Genomic DNA, 16,833 nt, shown 5'->3' on the forward strand with positions numbered 1-16,833 from the left:
GAGTATAACCAAATCAACTCTGCATGTGATTCAGGTTTGCCCTGATAACTACTTAGGGCACATGGTATTATGATTTCTCAGAGTTGCTTAGCAATTTATAAGCAAGTCTCAGCTGGTTGTGGAAGTTTCCAGATGTTTCGAATAGACTTAGAAAACAATATGTCAGACATCACTCCATAGCAAGTTATACTTGTCCTTCTGCTGACATCTTCATTTTGACAGGCTAACATAGTTTTGAGGGAACTGTAGCTGTTCAGAAATGCACAGAAAAAATGTAAGATTCATGTAGCTGGATCTCTTCCCAGAGTTGAACAAGGACAAAATATTTATTCTATCAAGTTTTCCTATCTATAAATAATACTTTTCACCAACTCACACAAAATCAATCTTATTTTAAAGATTTTAAATTATCTTTAAAGATTTAATTTTCTGTTTGTGTATATACACACACTCCACACTCTCTCTGTGTCTCTCTCACTCTGTCTGTCTGTCTGTCTGTCTGTCTGTCTGTCTCTCTCTCTCTCTCTCTCTCTCTCTCTCTCTCTCTCTCTCTCTCTCTCTCTCTCTCTCTCTCTCTCTCTCTACACACACACACACACACACACACACACACACACACACACACACACGTGAGTGCAATGCCCTTAGGGAGCAGAAGAAGGCATTGGATCCCAGAGTTGAAGTTACAAGAGGTTAGAAGCTGTCCCATGAGGGTTCTGGGTACTGAAATCTGGTCTTCAGGATAATGCAGCAAGTACTCTTAATTGCTGAGTCAGTTCTGAAGCCTTGAAAGACAAGTTTTAACACAACAAGCACAGATGACATTTTAAAGCTAATTTCAGTGATGCACCTCTGTTATGGAACTGGATACATATCTAGAAAGGTTGTTGCTTTTTCCTTTTTGTCATAAATCAAACCATGATGGCTGCTTTTTGAGGTGTTGGAGCTAGAAGTTTCCTGATACATTATGTTATTTTTCCAAATGTAAAATAAAAATGTTTTAAATAAAATTTATATTATATGTTTGCAACAATCTTCCATCACTTTCAGGAAACCATACTCACAATAATCAATATTTTCATGCTAAAAATTTAATATCTAGTCAGCCAGATGCTTCAGTTTGATCTCTTTTTTATTTTTAACTGTTTGAGACAAGATGAGTAACAATATTATGTAAAATACTATGACTGAAAGATTGACACCACTTCTTAATCAACAACTGTCTAAAACAAATTCGATTATATTAACTACTTTTCTTGTTATTGTGATAACATACATGATAAAAGAAACCAAAGAAAGGAAGGGTTTATTTGGTCTGATAGTTGAAGAGTACAGTCCATCATGGTGGGGAAGGTATGGCAGCAGGAGCAAGAAGCTGCTGGTCACAAGGCATCCACAGCCAGGAAGAAGAGAGAAATGAATGGCTGTGCTCAGCTCACTCACTCCTTTTATTCCATCAGTAACTCATGCAATGATGACACCCACGTTCCAATTGGCTCATCCCTCCTCAGTTAAAACCCTTTGGAAACAATCTCTTGGAGATGTCAGAGATTTGTCTTCTAGCTGATCCATCTAGTTGATGAGAAGATTAAACATCACACATACCATAAATACCCCTGTAGCCAAGACTTCATATATAAGGTAAAACATGAAAGTGGTGCATAGGACATAACCATTAAGAATAAGTTCTGCATTTTTATGGGCTATCCATTGTTCTTTTAACAAAAAAAAGTATAGCATTATACTATAAACAATAGTGTTAACATTATATATTAGCTTTTCACATGCTAGTCCCAATCAATAAACATTTCTCAGAAAAGACAAGTATCTGCTGGTTTCCATTGTTCCAAAAATTGGTTTTCTGGGCAGTAATTCTTTCTGATATGTTTTCTCACATCTTCTGTATATTTGTCCATACATATATGTTTATATATGTATATATATACAAACACATTTATTTGTATTTGTGAATATTTAAACAAGAATATGTGTGTTTACATATGTACACAGAATACAAAATTCTTATAATGAATGTTTCAGTTTTTGCATATAAAACAACACATGGGTCTTATCAGTAATCTACCGATTCTCAGGCTCTAAACATAAATTTTAATTTTTGTTTCCAAACTAGAGAATATTACATCACCATGGTTAAATGGGTGAGCAACACCAGGACAGTGGTCAGGTGGTTGAATCGGCCTCAGAACATCTCCATCCTCACAGTCTGTGAGTCCACCACCGGGGCATGCAGTAGGGTGAGTTTAACTTACTTCAATCTTTTGTGTAAGGTAAAGTGGTTAGGAGTAACTATTATGGAAACCAGTCCTGGTTAGGGTTTCATATAGGAACTTCAGTCTTTTACTTACAACAATAGTAGCAAAAGTAAGAAATCCTAAATATCTGTCCTTTAGTGGCTGGGGAAATGTCTCAGAGGATGAGGTGCTATTAACATAGTCTTGAGTACTTAAGCATCCAAGTAAAGTCCAGACAAGTGTGGCTGACCCCTTGTAATCCTAGTATTTGGGAGGTGAAGTCAGGGGATTAGCTACAGGTTGGCTAGCTACACTTGCTGAATTACTAAGCTCCACGTTTAGCAAGAGACCTTGCCTCAGTAGGTAACACAGAGAACAATTAAAATATTCAATTTTATCTGACTTATACATGCATATGCACACACGGGTAGGTGAATATGCATACACACACTACACATTTACACATTCAAATGGTAAATAAAAGCACACTATAATCTACTTTCTTAAATTTTCCACTTTTAAGGGAGTGGCATCAAGAATAAGGAGAACATACTCCCTTCTTAATGAAATGAATACAGATTTATAGCACATAGGTGATCTAAACCACATGGAGCTTTTTCCAACTGAGGATTCTGTCCTTATGTTCTCTTTCCCTTGGCATTACTGGAAGCATTCTTACCATTTTCTTTAGAGATGGCCACGTTCTCATATAGCTCATATTAGCACTGTGGTAGTGTTTCCTTCCCTATAGTAAGTAAACGTAGACAAAAATGACACCTGCTCCATTCTCTTGTAACAGGGAGCTGAATTTCAATTTCTAAAATTACATTTTCTAAGGTCTGCAAAAACTTAAATGTGCATCATATTTAAGGCCCTTGGTATAGAAAATTGATCAATGGTATAAATGTTTATATTATATGTTTGATAGTTATACAAAGGAGTCTAGGATTATTTAATAAGAAACTTCACAAATTTCTGCTGTGGAAATGACAGATCAAGCACTGCTGCTTACATCTGCTTCATTAAAACCCTAAGATTATATAAAACAAATGTTTCAGATATGAGATAATGAAGGAAGAGGGAATACTAGCCACATATTCTAGTGATTAATCCCATACTCAGCCTTGTATTGTTAGAGAAAAAGAGGCATAGAGGTAGAATGTAAGCAAACTATTATTGTTTCATTCATCTATGTGATCAATGAGAATCACAGGCTTATCTAGCAAGCCCCACCCCAGAAGTTGGGATGTCTAGGAAAGAATGCCACTGATCTATGAGAAAACATTCTAGTGTTTGGCTGAGTGCTTAAATATTGCTTTTCTATCAGAAGGAATTTTAAGTTTTAAATGGAAAATTAAAATTCAGTATACAATTGTCAACCATGCAAAATTTGTGACAGACAAATATTCTATATGTTTAGATAATTATAATCCAGTTTACTAGTCTGTAAGAACATAGCTTGTATAGCCATGTTGGAGTCAGCATGATTTCTGCAATTAGAAAGAACCTTAACAAATTGCCTTATGAAAAAACAGATGACATTTTCAGTGAAAATATGAAGTATTTGAGATGAAAATGTAATTGGATTAGCCTCATGTTAAACATTGTTGAATAAAGTACAAGCAACATTTAAAAAGTGTGAATTCTTGAGAGAAAAAAATGAAATTCCAATGTATATCTGAAAATTGTGGGAGACTCACAGCAGCCAGAGTTTGAAACAGCTGGTCACAGAATGTCTAGAGTCCAGAGTATAGAGAATAGACATCTGCATACATATTTTCTTTTCTTCTTAACTCAAATCCATGAAAACTTTATTTGCATGTATTGTACTGTAAATTGATATACATGTGAAATTATATGTAGAAAATTCTAAGATGAAGATACTAGAGTAAGAAAAACTGAAAATATAACAATATAACATTTTTCTATTACAAATGTTTCCATTGGGTCCATTGTGTGAAAATATTTGGTAAATCCTAATCAATATAAAAAATAATTAAATAGCTCATAATCAACTTATTACAAATCAAAGACTTAAAGAAAGATATTGAAAGCACTCTCAAAAAAAAACAGCACTAAAGTAAAAGGACATAATTATGACCCTTGTCTGCATTTTTTCAGACATAGGATAAACCAGGAAAGAACAGAATGACAGATTTCAGACTAATACACATCATTGTCAAACTTCCTCAAGTTTGATCTTTCGTAAAGGAGATGGATTTCATAATCACATAGAAAAATGTATTTTAGTTGATCAAACTAGACCAACAGCACTGGACTAGTGCTTGATAGTCACTTGGTCATGAAAGATAGATGATAGATAGAGGTACCAGTAAAGCTACAAAATATTTCAATGACAGAATATGAAAAAAATAGATAGGAAATATGTCCTCTAACAACAAAATGTGACATCTTTTTGTTTTCATAGTCTTTAATGGCTGAGCAACCTTCCAGTCCCAAAGCACATTTTGAGTGCTAAAGAATGTTTACAAGACTCAAATGATTACTGCTTTCTCAGAGGACCCTAGCTGAGTTGGCAGCACCCATGTCAGGGCTGGTGGTAAACACCTGTAACTTGAGCTCTAGGGAATTCAACAAACTCTTCTGTCTTCCACAGGTACCTGCATGCACATGTCCACATCAGACAAACAGGCATACCTGCATACATGTAAAATAAATATAAATATTAAAAATAAACCAAAGTGTGATGATAGATTGTTTATGATTTATTAAAGCCACTGGAGGTCAAAATAGCAAAACAGCCATAATAGTTATCCATAGAAGCCAGGAAGTGGTGGCACTCATCTTTAATCCTAGGACTCAATAGATGAAGGTAGATGGATCGCTCTGATGTCAAGGCCACCCAGTGCTACATAAGATTGAATCAGTCTAAAAGAGTAACAGAGCTCACGCCCTTAATCCCAGGACTCAAGAGAGATGTTTAGACAGCAACACGGTCTCAGAGCTGGCATTCATTCTCCAGCCACATTGAGGATAGGAAGGCACTGAATTCTCTTCAGCCACACTGAGGAGAGACAGCAGTCTGAGGCTTGGTGAGAGCTTGTGGAGACAGGATCAGAACTTTCAGCCTGAGGCAGAGGTAAGAATTAGTGGCTTGGCTGCTTTACTATTTTGATCCCCAGTGGCTTTAATAAATCATAAACAATATATCACCACAGCAAAGAGTCCCCTGTTTAACAATAAAGAGATTAAATTAGAAATATGTGGTAAATCATCAAATATTTGGAAATGAAAAGAAAAAAATAAAAGCAAATCATAGCCTGCTCCTGGTTTGGTGTATGTTATAGAACATATCTGTAATTCAACACTTACAACATTATATTAGGAAAATCATAAGTTTGAGGACAGGCTCACCTCATAATGTGTCTTTGTTTCCAAAGAAAACAGAAAGGAAAATTACAGATGTCTCCTGGATTACAATGTATCACTGTGGGCAAGTCACTGCAGCAATAGATTAAGACAATTGATCTCAGTGCATCTATAGTCCAGAGCAGAGTGAGGAAAGGCCTGGATAATGGTTTGCTTGCTTCTTCCCTTGATTCTATTTTTGCACTCTTATACAATTCAGGATCCCTTGCCTATGGAATGGTGCTGCTTTCAGGTCTTCTCAAATCAGTAACTTAACTAAGGCATCACACACAAATATTCCTAGAAGTCAACAAAACAGGAAAAAAAAACCTTCGTTGAGAATCTTTTCCCAGATTATTCAAGGTTGTGTCACATTAATAATTAAAGTTGAAAATCACAGTAAGTAAGTAGATGTTTTTTGAATAAATAATTAGACAAATGCATAGAGGACATGATACAACCATTTATTATTCAGTCTTTCAAATGAAAATAATTATAGACAATCAGTAGGCAGTGTGGTTGAATCTGAATGGCGTTATTGTAAATTAAATGAATCAGGCAGAAAAAGACACTGAATGGGAGCTGTAACTCAATTTGCTGGGTGCTTATCTAGCATGCATGAAGCCTTGTGTCCTATGTTCAGCTTTTCATAACTTTGGCCTGGTAATAGACCACTCTATCCCTAAGGCTCTGGAACCAGAGGCAGGGCGATTCTAGCTCAGTTGATGCAGTGCTTTCCTGGCTTGCACAAATGCCTAGGGTCAGTACTCAGAACTACAAGATTCAGATGTGGTGATAGCAGAAATATTGAAAGTTAAAGGTCACATTAGGTACACGGGGAGTCAAAGCTACCCTGAAGTAAAAGAGAGCATTTCAAAATATTAATAATGCTAAAAAATAAACAAAAACAAACAGTAAGTATGCCAGTATGTCAGTCCAGATATGATTAAAATTTTCTCATAAACATATTTACAAAAAATGACCTTTAACATACTTACTCTCAAGTATATCAATGCAAATAGAACATGATACATGTTGAGTAATGAGTTTGTCATAGGAATATAAGATTGGTTTAATATGCCTGGATTCATGGAGTATGCCCATCATCCCAGCACTCAGGAGGCCAGAGAATCACAAGCTAGAAAACTCATGGAGTGTAAGGACCAGATCTAGGTACAAGAAGCAACCTTGCCTCAAAATTTAAAATGAGGGGCTGATTGGCGAGACCACCCACTAATTAAATTTGTAGTGTTTGTGCAGTGTTTGAATTTGATTCCCAGTAACTAATTCAGCTCAGAAATTCCTTTAACTCCAGCCTCTGGGAATCAGTCACTCCATTGCAGGCTCCATGGGCCTCCACTCACAGGCATATTCAGCCTCATCTATGAGTTCTGCAAGTTAAAGATACCAATCCCCACCACTTTCCTGCAAACTGCACTTAAAGCGCCCCAAGAGCAATTCCCTCAAGAATGTAAAGAGGTTTTTAAAAATTAAGAAGGGTAACTCTTCATTCCCAGGTAATAATTTTGTGGAAATAAAAACTAAGGAGTCTATATAGACACACACATTCACTGATAACTAAAAATAACTTTTTCATCATTGAAGGCTGTTGAAATTATTTAGAAGAGGAGAAAACATCAATATTAAACAAAGAAGAAAATGTTTAAGCAATTGGTAAAAATGCACAAAGAATGAATTTTCTAAAACTGGCCATATATTTTCTCTAAGTTTAACTTGTTTCAAAATAGAGATTTCAGAAAATGAAACAAAATACATTTTCTATTGTAATAATATTAAAATGGAGGTAAACTAAAATAAGATAAAACATTTAAATATTAGGTATGCTAGGGTAAATTTAAACAACTCAGTATTTAGTTCCGCAACATTATAAAATATATTTTTAAATGCTAAGTAACTGCTCCTGAATTGAAAGGCTTAGTGCTGTTAAATAATCAGTTCCTATTCCATTTTTAACATAGTCCAAGTTAAAGACCCTTCAGTCCCCCTACCCTGGTTCCTTTTAGAAATGTCTTTATGTGTTCTTTGCTAACTTTATTATATAGTGAAGGAAGACTTTGAACTTCTTATCCTCTTGCCTTTACCAAATGAGTGCTGGGTGACAGATGTGCCCACCACACCCAGCTTTTCTCAGCTTTGCTTTCAGTAAAATAAAAGCATCCTTAACATGGTATTCAGCAAAGTGTCTTAGAAAGTAGAGGTGTCTGCTACCAAACTTGGAGAACTGAGTTCAGTTTCCCAGGTTTTATATGGTAAAAGGAGAAAAAACAACAGAAACACTGTCCTTTGAACTCCTCAAATATTTTCACACACACACACACACACACACACATACACACACACACACACACACACACACACACACACACACACACACACCACCTCTCTTATTCTCATGCTAAATATAAAAATGTAAAATAAATTTATTGGGAAATTAATAGATGTAAATAATTCAAGACAATCCTACAGAATAAAGTTAGATGCATTTGTACAACGTGACTGCAAAAATAACCAGAAATCTATGGACTCTTCCTGATGGGAGGCGAGGAGCACAGAATGGCAAACTATCAGTTGAATTGCATGATTTGCAGAAAATGGGCCATCATTTATGGTATCAGTTGATAGCTACCCTACATGGGAAATGAAACAATCTTCAACCAAATGGGAAGGAACTGTTTGCAGCTATTTCATGATAATGTTCTAAATTCAATTTGAGATCAACTACAGCTCAAATCCAAAGTAAGGTAATGTCAATCTTCCACAGGAAAATATGGACTATAACTTAGTTTGTGCTTTAAATATGAAATATTCCCCATAGACTCATGTGTCTGAACACTTTGTCACCAGTTGTTGGCACTGTTTGAGAAGGGTGTGAAATCTTTAGGAGGTGGAAGATTGCTAGGCCAACACCATTTCCTGTTTATTCTCTGAATCCTGAGTGTGGATGCAATGTGACCAGACTGTGCCCTGCTTCTGCTCCCATGCCTTACCAGCTACAATGAATTATATCCCTCACACTATAATCTAAAATGAACTATTTTCTAAGATAAATTTCTTCTTGTCAGGAATTTGATCATAGCAGATGGAAAAATAATACAATTCTACTATATGGAATAAGCCAAATAATAACCAATCATAGAAAAATACATGGAATGTCAATAAAATCAGAAACTCCCCAGAAACAATTATGTAAATGTCTAACAAAACCACAGATGATGAAACTGTTTACTGAAATGCATCTCACACAAATAAATAACACAGTAAATCCATGTACCAGCACAAAACAACAACAAAAATCAACCAATACAACAAAATACATGAACAGACACTTAAGAAGATAATGAATGATTAAAATGTAGATTAAAATCTTAACAAGGGAATGGTACATACCAGGAGAATGACTAAATTAAAACAGCAAAGCAAAGACAGAATTTGTGGTTAAAGGGGCAAAATATTAAGATTTGTATTCTTTGCAGGTTAAATTGAAAATTACTCAATTCCATTAAAATGTATTTTGAATATCAACTGAAATTAAACAAAATGTAAACATGGCATAAATAATACAATATTTTAGTACAGTATATCTATATGTATAACTGCTTGGTCATTACATTATTACGTATTTGCACAAAAGAAAAAAATCATACAATTACAAGAGCACTTGTAGGGGAAATAAAACATTAGCAAAATTTTATTCACTGTAGCTAAAAGGTAGCAGGTAGGAAACAGTCCATTAACAAGGAATGGATTAGAAAAAAATGAGTCATATTTATCTATTTTGTATAATTCCATCTAGCAAGGGAACAGTCACATGGGCTGGAGTGATGGCTCTGTGGGTAAAGTAAGGACCCAAATTCAGATGCCTATAGCCACTTAAGGCCGGATTCAGTAGTGGGCACCTGAAACACCATTTCTCACGTGGAATTATGGGAGATAGAGAATAGCAGAAGCTCACAAGCCAGATACCCTGGTGTGGACAGTAACAAACAAGAGGCCTTGTCTTAAACAAGATGGAAGGCAAGGACTGATACCTAGCATTGTTCTTTGACTTCCAAGCATGTGCCATGGCATATCCACACCTAAAGTCACACACACAGGAATGAACACACACACACACACACACACACACACACACACACACACACAGAGAGAGAGAGAGAGAGAGAGAGAGAGAGAGAGAGAGAGAGAGAGAGAGAGAGACATTCACAAACAAAAACAAAAGTTTCTTTCTAAGAACAAAAATGGAATGCTGGTACAATTAAAAAATAAAACAACGTAAATCTCAAAACTTTGGCACGAAGGGAACCTCACACCAAGAGATACATGCTTTACTTCTTTGATTTTCCACTACCAAACAAACTAATCTATAGGGGAAAAAGAAAAGAATATTGTTTTGTAACCCCCACAAGAGCCTGTAGAAATGGGAGAATCTGAGGCTCCTTATGTTGATAATACATAAATATTTAAAATTGTCAAAAGTACTGAAGTTAAGCACTCCAGATAAGTAAATTTCACTTCACATGAACATTTTAGAAACATACTTCTTAAATATGTTTTCAAAAGAGAAATTACAAAGGCAGCAATTTGTCATAGAATACTTTCAGTGTGGGAAGTGGACAGTTGAAGTTATCATCACTTATTGGATGTCAGTGATGCTGTTCATGTTACATTTGTGTCATTCTAATGTCATCCCAACCATTACGTTCCATCTGTTTATATTATAGATTGACCAGGTCTTCCTCCTGCATTTGAGAAATTATTCTAGATGGGTTGTTATTCAAAGGACAATCTAGTCATTTCAAACTTGTCCTGGACAGAGGTTTTCATGTCCTTCAGTAGTATTGCTTGCCTAGCATGTGGGAGGCAAAGCCAGCATAAACAGAGAAGCCTGTTACTATGCAAGGACTATCTAAATATGTGTACTACATGACTACAAGGATAACTCAAAATGCTACATACCATTACGTTTGTCAGTGTGCTTATTTGAAACCTTATTGAGACTCTGGTAATTGTATGCTGTGTCTGAGTTTAAAAGTTTATCTGTAAATTTAGATGATATGACAAACAACAGCAATGAGAGTTTAGGTCTGATTCGAGTCTTAAGAAAGCTCAGATGTCACTGATAAGCAGTTGTGGCCATTGTTTTATATCTTACTTGGCAGAACGAATGGCCGTTCCTTCAGTGCACATTGAATTAAGGAATAAATTTCTTTAGATATTTTCTCATGTTTGCATGAAATAATATGTAGTGAACCATTGTAAAAACATGCTTGAAAATAGAAAGTGATTGTAGCTGTAATTCTGGTGAGTGGTGAGGAGTGCTTGCTGCTCTTCCTGAGGAGCAGAGTTCAGTTCCCTGCACCAATGTTAGGAGATTCACAACTGCATGTAAGGCCAGCTCTGAGCAGCTGATGCTTTCTTCTAGACTCTGAGGATACTCATATGCATATTCCCACACACAGATAAAACATATACACACATAATTAATCTCAAATCTTTTAAGAAGAAAGGATCAATTATACAGTGTCTAATAATCTATATTTAGAGAAAACAGTGACGTAAGATGGGAATTGATGGCACACACCTTTAACCCCAACACTCAGGAGGCAGAGCCAGGCAGATCTCTGAGAGTTTGATGCCAGCCTGGTCTACAGAGGGAATTTCAAGAGAGGCTCCAAAGCAATACAGAGAAACCTTGTCTAGAAAAACCAAAAGAAAAAATATGAAAATAGTATGAACAATTTGAAGTAATCACTTCCTCCTGTAAGGGAGAACCATGTATAGTGCCATTAGTTTTCTTAATTTTCCCACCTTTTAAAATATGTCTTTGTGTCTTTCAACAAACATGAGCTTTGTGTCATGACAAAAAAATCATTATTTCTAAAATATTTTATCTACTTAACTTGAGATTAATTGGTCAAATTTGGCTTTTGCAGTGATCCTGGCTGTGACCCTTTGTAAGCTATTTCAAAGGAAAATCAAATCTGGCATGTCCTAGGTTTGATATTTTTTCCTCTAACACTGAATGACTACTAATGAGGGAATAAAAGGTTATGACTAAGAGTGAATTAAATAAAAAAAAATCCAGTTTGAATTTTATTGCTGGCTGTTTTCCCAGCTCTGCTGGAGACTTAATTTTGTTGCCAGATGATATCTACAGATGAGAAAAACAGGGTCTGGTGGCTCACAGAATTTTGAAGGAGGCAATAAAACCGAACCAGAGAGTGACCTTGAACCTTTACTACCCAGGTGATGTGCTCTTTGGAGTTGACCTCAGCAAAATGATGTGTCTCTACTTTTCATCCAGTTCAAATCAATATTGCCAAGGGATGAATCTCTGAAGGTATTTCTCTAGTGGAAGAGAGGGGAAATGTCTGAAGAGAAGAGTATATAATAATATAGTTTACATAAATGAATGTTTATGTTGGTCTTAGATGCTTCATGAATTAATTGTTCTGTTTCAGAAATACGAGATGACATCTGATACCTGGCTCTCTAAACAGGTATAGTATAGGTGGCCTGTGTCACTTGTTGACCATTATGAATATTTCCTTCCCATGTTTGTTATATCTAAAAACTGTTATCTCAAGGGACTAGGAAGATGGAGGAGAAGAGTTCCTATTGCAAGGATGCCCAGAATTCGTGTAAATGCCATGTGGGTATGGTGGCCTACATGCAAGGAAAGCAGAGAGGGGATCCCTAGAGCAAGTTGATTAATGAGACTAGTCCTAGGGCTGTGCACTGGATCTGATTGAGAGACTTCCACAATGACAAGTGGCCAAGAGTCACTGAGTCACTGAGGAGTGTTCCCAACATCAACCTCAGCCCTGGACATGCACATATGCACATAAATACAGGAGCACTTACCCACAGTACCTGTCTTCCTGAAAACAAGTGGATGTGTGTACACACACACACACACACACACACACACACACACACACACACACACAAATGGATAATACAGAGACAAGTTTTCCAGTAGTGAGGTAGTGAGACTTTAAGACTTTGGTTGATTTTTTTTTAAAAAAGTGATTCTTTTCCATTATTTATGTTGCCAGACATGGTACCCCATGCATTTCAGAAGCTGTGGGGCAGGGGAGGGAGTGGTGTAGGTCAATGACAGACAACCTGGGCTACATAGCACTTTAAAACATAGCCTGGGCTCCACAAATGCTTACAAAAAACAAGAAGTTTGTGCTATCTATCACTTTCCACAGCCTCATCCTAGAAATTCAGAAAGAAACACAGATATTAGTATGACTAAGTCATTTTCATCAGTTACTCCTCACTAGTTTACATGAAGGGCAATGTGAGGTTGTTGGGTTGGTTTGGGGGTGGGGTGTGTTTGTTTCCCTTTCCACATTATTCTTGTATATTATTGCAAGTGATATATACATCCTTAATTTTAATTTTCATCTAAATATTGAAACTTCCAAGTTTTAGCATCAGGTATTTCAATGAGTTCCAAAGCAACAAGTTCAAGGTTCTTATCTCCTAATCTATTAAAGAAACCGTGAACCCCTCTTGTTCACAGACAACACAGTTTTCTTTTGTCAGTCCTTTCTTTTTATTAGTAATTGCCCACCTAGCTGTTGACAAGGTCTTCCTATAACTGTCTGCTACCTTCACCCATGTATCCAATTTATCATTGCTCTTTAAATGTTTGCTTTCCTGTCAACTGACTTCCATCAGTTCACAGACATTGTCTAAGTTCTGACTGTGCTATCACAGTCCCTCTCAAGTTGACAGACACTCAACCTTTCATTCTCCTGCCAATCTCTTCACCTATGGGTTCACTGAATGGCTGCTCTGAAGTATAGTCTTGGATGTCACTGTAAACCTCACATTCACTTTCCATTCTCACAACTGAAACAACTTCATGTTCCTTCTGGAATTTACAGCAAATCCAACACCCTTTGATGGTCCACAGTAGTTAAAATTGAAAACCATCCAAGTTATACAACATACCATCCTAAAAATCTTTTTCTCCATCCTATTATCATTACTCTCCAATACAGAGGGTATGCTTATGTCCCCTTCAGTGAGAACGAACTTCTCTCAAAAAGTTTCTGGTCCATCTGGTTTGTAAACTTCATCATAAATCACCAATTAAAGTCACCTCCCCCTCCTATGCTAACCATTTCACATCTCCCAATGTAGTTATTTTAAAGTCACATGTAACATTTGTGTAATAAAATCTTTCTCTCTACCAAGATAAAACAACAGAAAGGATATTCTCTGTTGTTCCCATTGAAATATATGTCCAGTGCTATATTCAGCTCAAGAACACTGCCATCCATATTTCATGACTGGAAATGAGAAGGTAGAGAGATTGTTCTTACTTGCATGAATAGATTCTGAGCAGATACACAGACAACTGTACACATTGAGAGAGAAATTTTTATTGTGTGCTGTATATGCATATGCATATACAGCACACAAGAGATTGGCAGGAGCATATGCATATGTTTATTAATACAATTTTACCCTGTTACTATGCAAAATAAAATGGAAATAAAAATTTGAATTTATAACCAACAGGTTTCCATTCAATTATATTATTCACTAAAAATAAAACCAAGAGAAATTAAGAACCCAATGGATATTGATATCTTCTGAATTGTTCTCCTTCACATTTATTAGTCTATCATTTTTTAGAGCTGTGAAAATTCCTAGTAATTTAACAGGCACAACTCTATTAATTTCAACTTTATGAATGCTAAATAGAACACATTTCTTAACAACAAAACACACAGTTATCAAGTTCTCAGTAAGAAAATGCATTTGGTGGTCTGTCAGAATTGACATTTTTTCCTTCAGCAGCACTATGGGAATCTTACCGAATGCTTAGAATTTCATGAAATTGAAGAGCCAAGTATGGTAATGAGTGGAAACACCTTTCTATGACAATTGGGGCTTCAGCAGCAGCACACAGTCACTTTCACGATAGTAGAAAGCAAAGCAGATAATGGACATGGTTGGCCTAACTTCCAAGGGCCTGAAGATGAATGGCAAGTGTGTCAGACACCTGGAAGTTTACAGGAAAAAGCACAGGTCCAGTGCCAGGTTTGTTGTGAAGGATGTGCCATATGTGAAAGCAGAGAGGGAAAGAATGGGGTGAACCCAGTCGTTTGATTTGTGTTCTTATTATGTGTCAAGTTATGTGGTTTTTCTCAACCTTTGCTTAGATGTTATTTTGGAGTTTTCTGCTAACTACATTCAGCAGAACCTATTTCCATGAATATCCACAAAGTGAAAAATGACTTTATCTTGACACTGCTGTTAAGAATGCAGGAGAATGAATCACTGAAGGCTTTAATCTCCTTGCCCCATTGTACACGTGTTGCAGAGCAGTGCTACATGCCTACATGTGTCACACGCCTGTTAACACATGCACAGATATTCAGTGCATGCACTGAGTGCTCTTAGGTGGTGCAGGAAATGGAGAATTAAAGCAGACAAAAGCTGTTGGGGGCAGCAGATGATTATCATGAATAAGGTGACACTGGAGTTAAAACATGCAGACATAAGAGCAGAGATAGACACAGATAAGAAACATACGAAGGCCATGGTGAAGTAGGCATAAGCTCATGCCCAGAGAAAGGAAAAGGAGAGAGGCAAAATTCACGATAGCAAGGTGAGGACATTCGCAGGACCAAGAGGACATTTCAAAGTCTTACAACAGGGGCAGGAGAAATGGTTCGGTGGCTAGAGCACACACTGTTCCTGCAGAGGACCTGAGTTTGGTTCCCTACACCCACTTGGGTGATTCACAACCACCTGTAATTCTAGCTCCATGTGATCTCACAACTCTGGTCTCCTCCGAGACTGCCACATAGGCACATATGTATTATTAAAATAATAAAAATTCAAAATGTTTAAATCTTACATACAAAACCACACTACATACAGAATCATTCTTTATGCAGAAAGGAATGTGAAGCATTATCAGAGGCCAGCTTTCTTACTGTATTGTGTGTGTGTCCACATGTGTCCGTGTGTGTGTGTGTGTGTGTGTGTGTGTGTGTGTGTGTGTGTATACACACATATATGTCTCTGTGTAAAATGAATATATATATATATATATATATATATATATATATATATATTATACATGCACACACATGCACACACGCACACACTCACATGCACACATATGCATGCACCACACAAAACACTGTGAATGTACATATGACTAATATAATGATTTTCAAAACTTAATAATTGTATACATGTATGTCACTGAGATTTAATGAAAAAAAATCACCTGAGTTTCATAGCTGGGAGTGGGAATTTTGTGAGTGTGTTTGAGGAGAAATGAACATTAATGATAGGGGATTTAGAGTAAATGATCTTCTGTCATTTCCAAACTTGTGGCATTTTATTTTTTGTATTTTCAGCAAATGTTGTGTGCACTATCAGAAATGAAGCTCCTGGTAGTAAAGTTGCTCAGTAAAAGATTTTATATAAATGCTTCTTAAAGACTTTTATGATTTTTTTTAAATGATGATCTGGCCTAAATAATTCATTCACCTTTTTTCTTATCTTTACAAGATAAATTACCGAGTGCAAACTTGGGTCAAGATATAAAATTTCTTGTCTGTATTCATTGACACAAGTCTTCACTCTAATTTTTAATCATTTTCCTCCCTCATGCATGAAACTTCCCCATTCTTTCCACTTTTGATATTACTACACATGACATTAAATTCACTTTCTAAAATTCTAAATGCCATGCTTTTTTTAAAGCAATGTTTTTATTTCCCAAAATAATTCAAAATTAAACAATAGCCTATGCATGATGCTGAGTAGAAAGGTTCCCCATCTAAGTTCTGAGATTCTTCCTTGCCCTTCTCTGTTATAGAATGAAGAGCCTGTGTTTTCCAGAGATGGAAGCAAGTTCTTCATGACCGTTCCTGTCAAACAAGGTGGCCGAGGAGAATTCCACCACATAGCGATGTTTCTGGTCCAGGTAGGTACTGGGATCTTTCTTTGATTTAGTGTCATTGTGACTGATGGTTCAATGCTCTCCTTTTATTTGAATTTGTATGTGAACATGAACAATGGCTTACCTTTGGAGTTCAGAGGACAATGTCTAGTGTCAGGTTTTTTCCTTTCACCTTCTTTAAGACAGGGTCTCTTGTTTACAAATTCTGCTTATGTTAGGCCAGCTGACTCACAAACTTCCTGA

General features: G+C 36.3%; 1 protein-coding gene across 1 annotated transcript in view; it reads left to right on the forward strand.

Moving 5' to 3' along the window:
• The window catches only part of Dpp10 (dipeptidyl peptidase like 10), a 512,276-nt gene that overhangs the window by 427,052 nt on the left and 68,391 nt on the right, over window positions 1-16,833 (forward strand). Inside the window, exons 11-13 of the mRNA XM_035445836.1 lie at window positions 2,132-2,255; window positions 12,104-12,142; window positions 16,507-16,614. Of these exons, the coding sequence (XP_035301727.1) occupies window positions 2,132-2,255; window positions 12,104-12,142; window positions 16,507-16,614 (271 nt within the window). The remainder of the gene's footprint in view (window positions 1-2,131; window positions 2,256-12,103; window positions 12,143-16,506; window positions 16,615-16,833) is intronic.

The sequence above is a fragment of the Cricetulus griseus genome, chromosome 5 (genome assembly GCF_003668045.3).
Source record: "Cricetulus griseus strain 17A/GY chromosome 5, alternate assembly CriGri-PICRH-1.0, whole genome shotgun sequence".
NCBI lineage: Eukaryota > Metazoa > Chordata > Mammalia > Rodentia > Cricetidae > Cricetulus > Cricetulus griseus.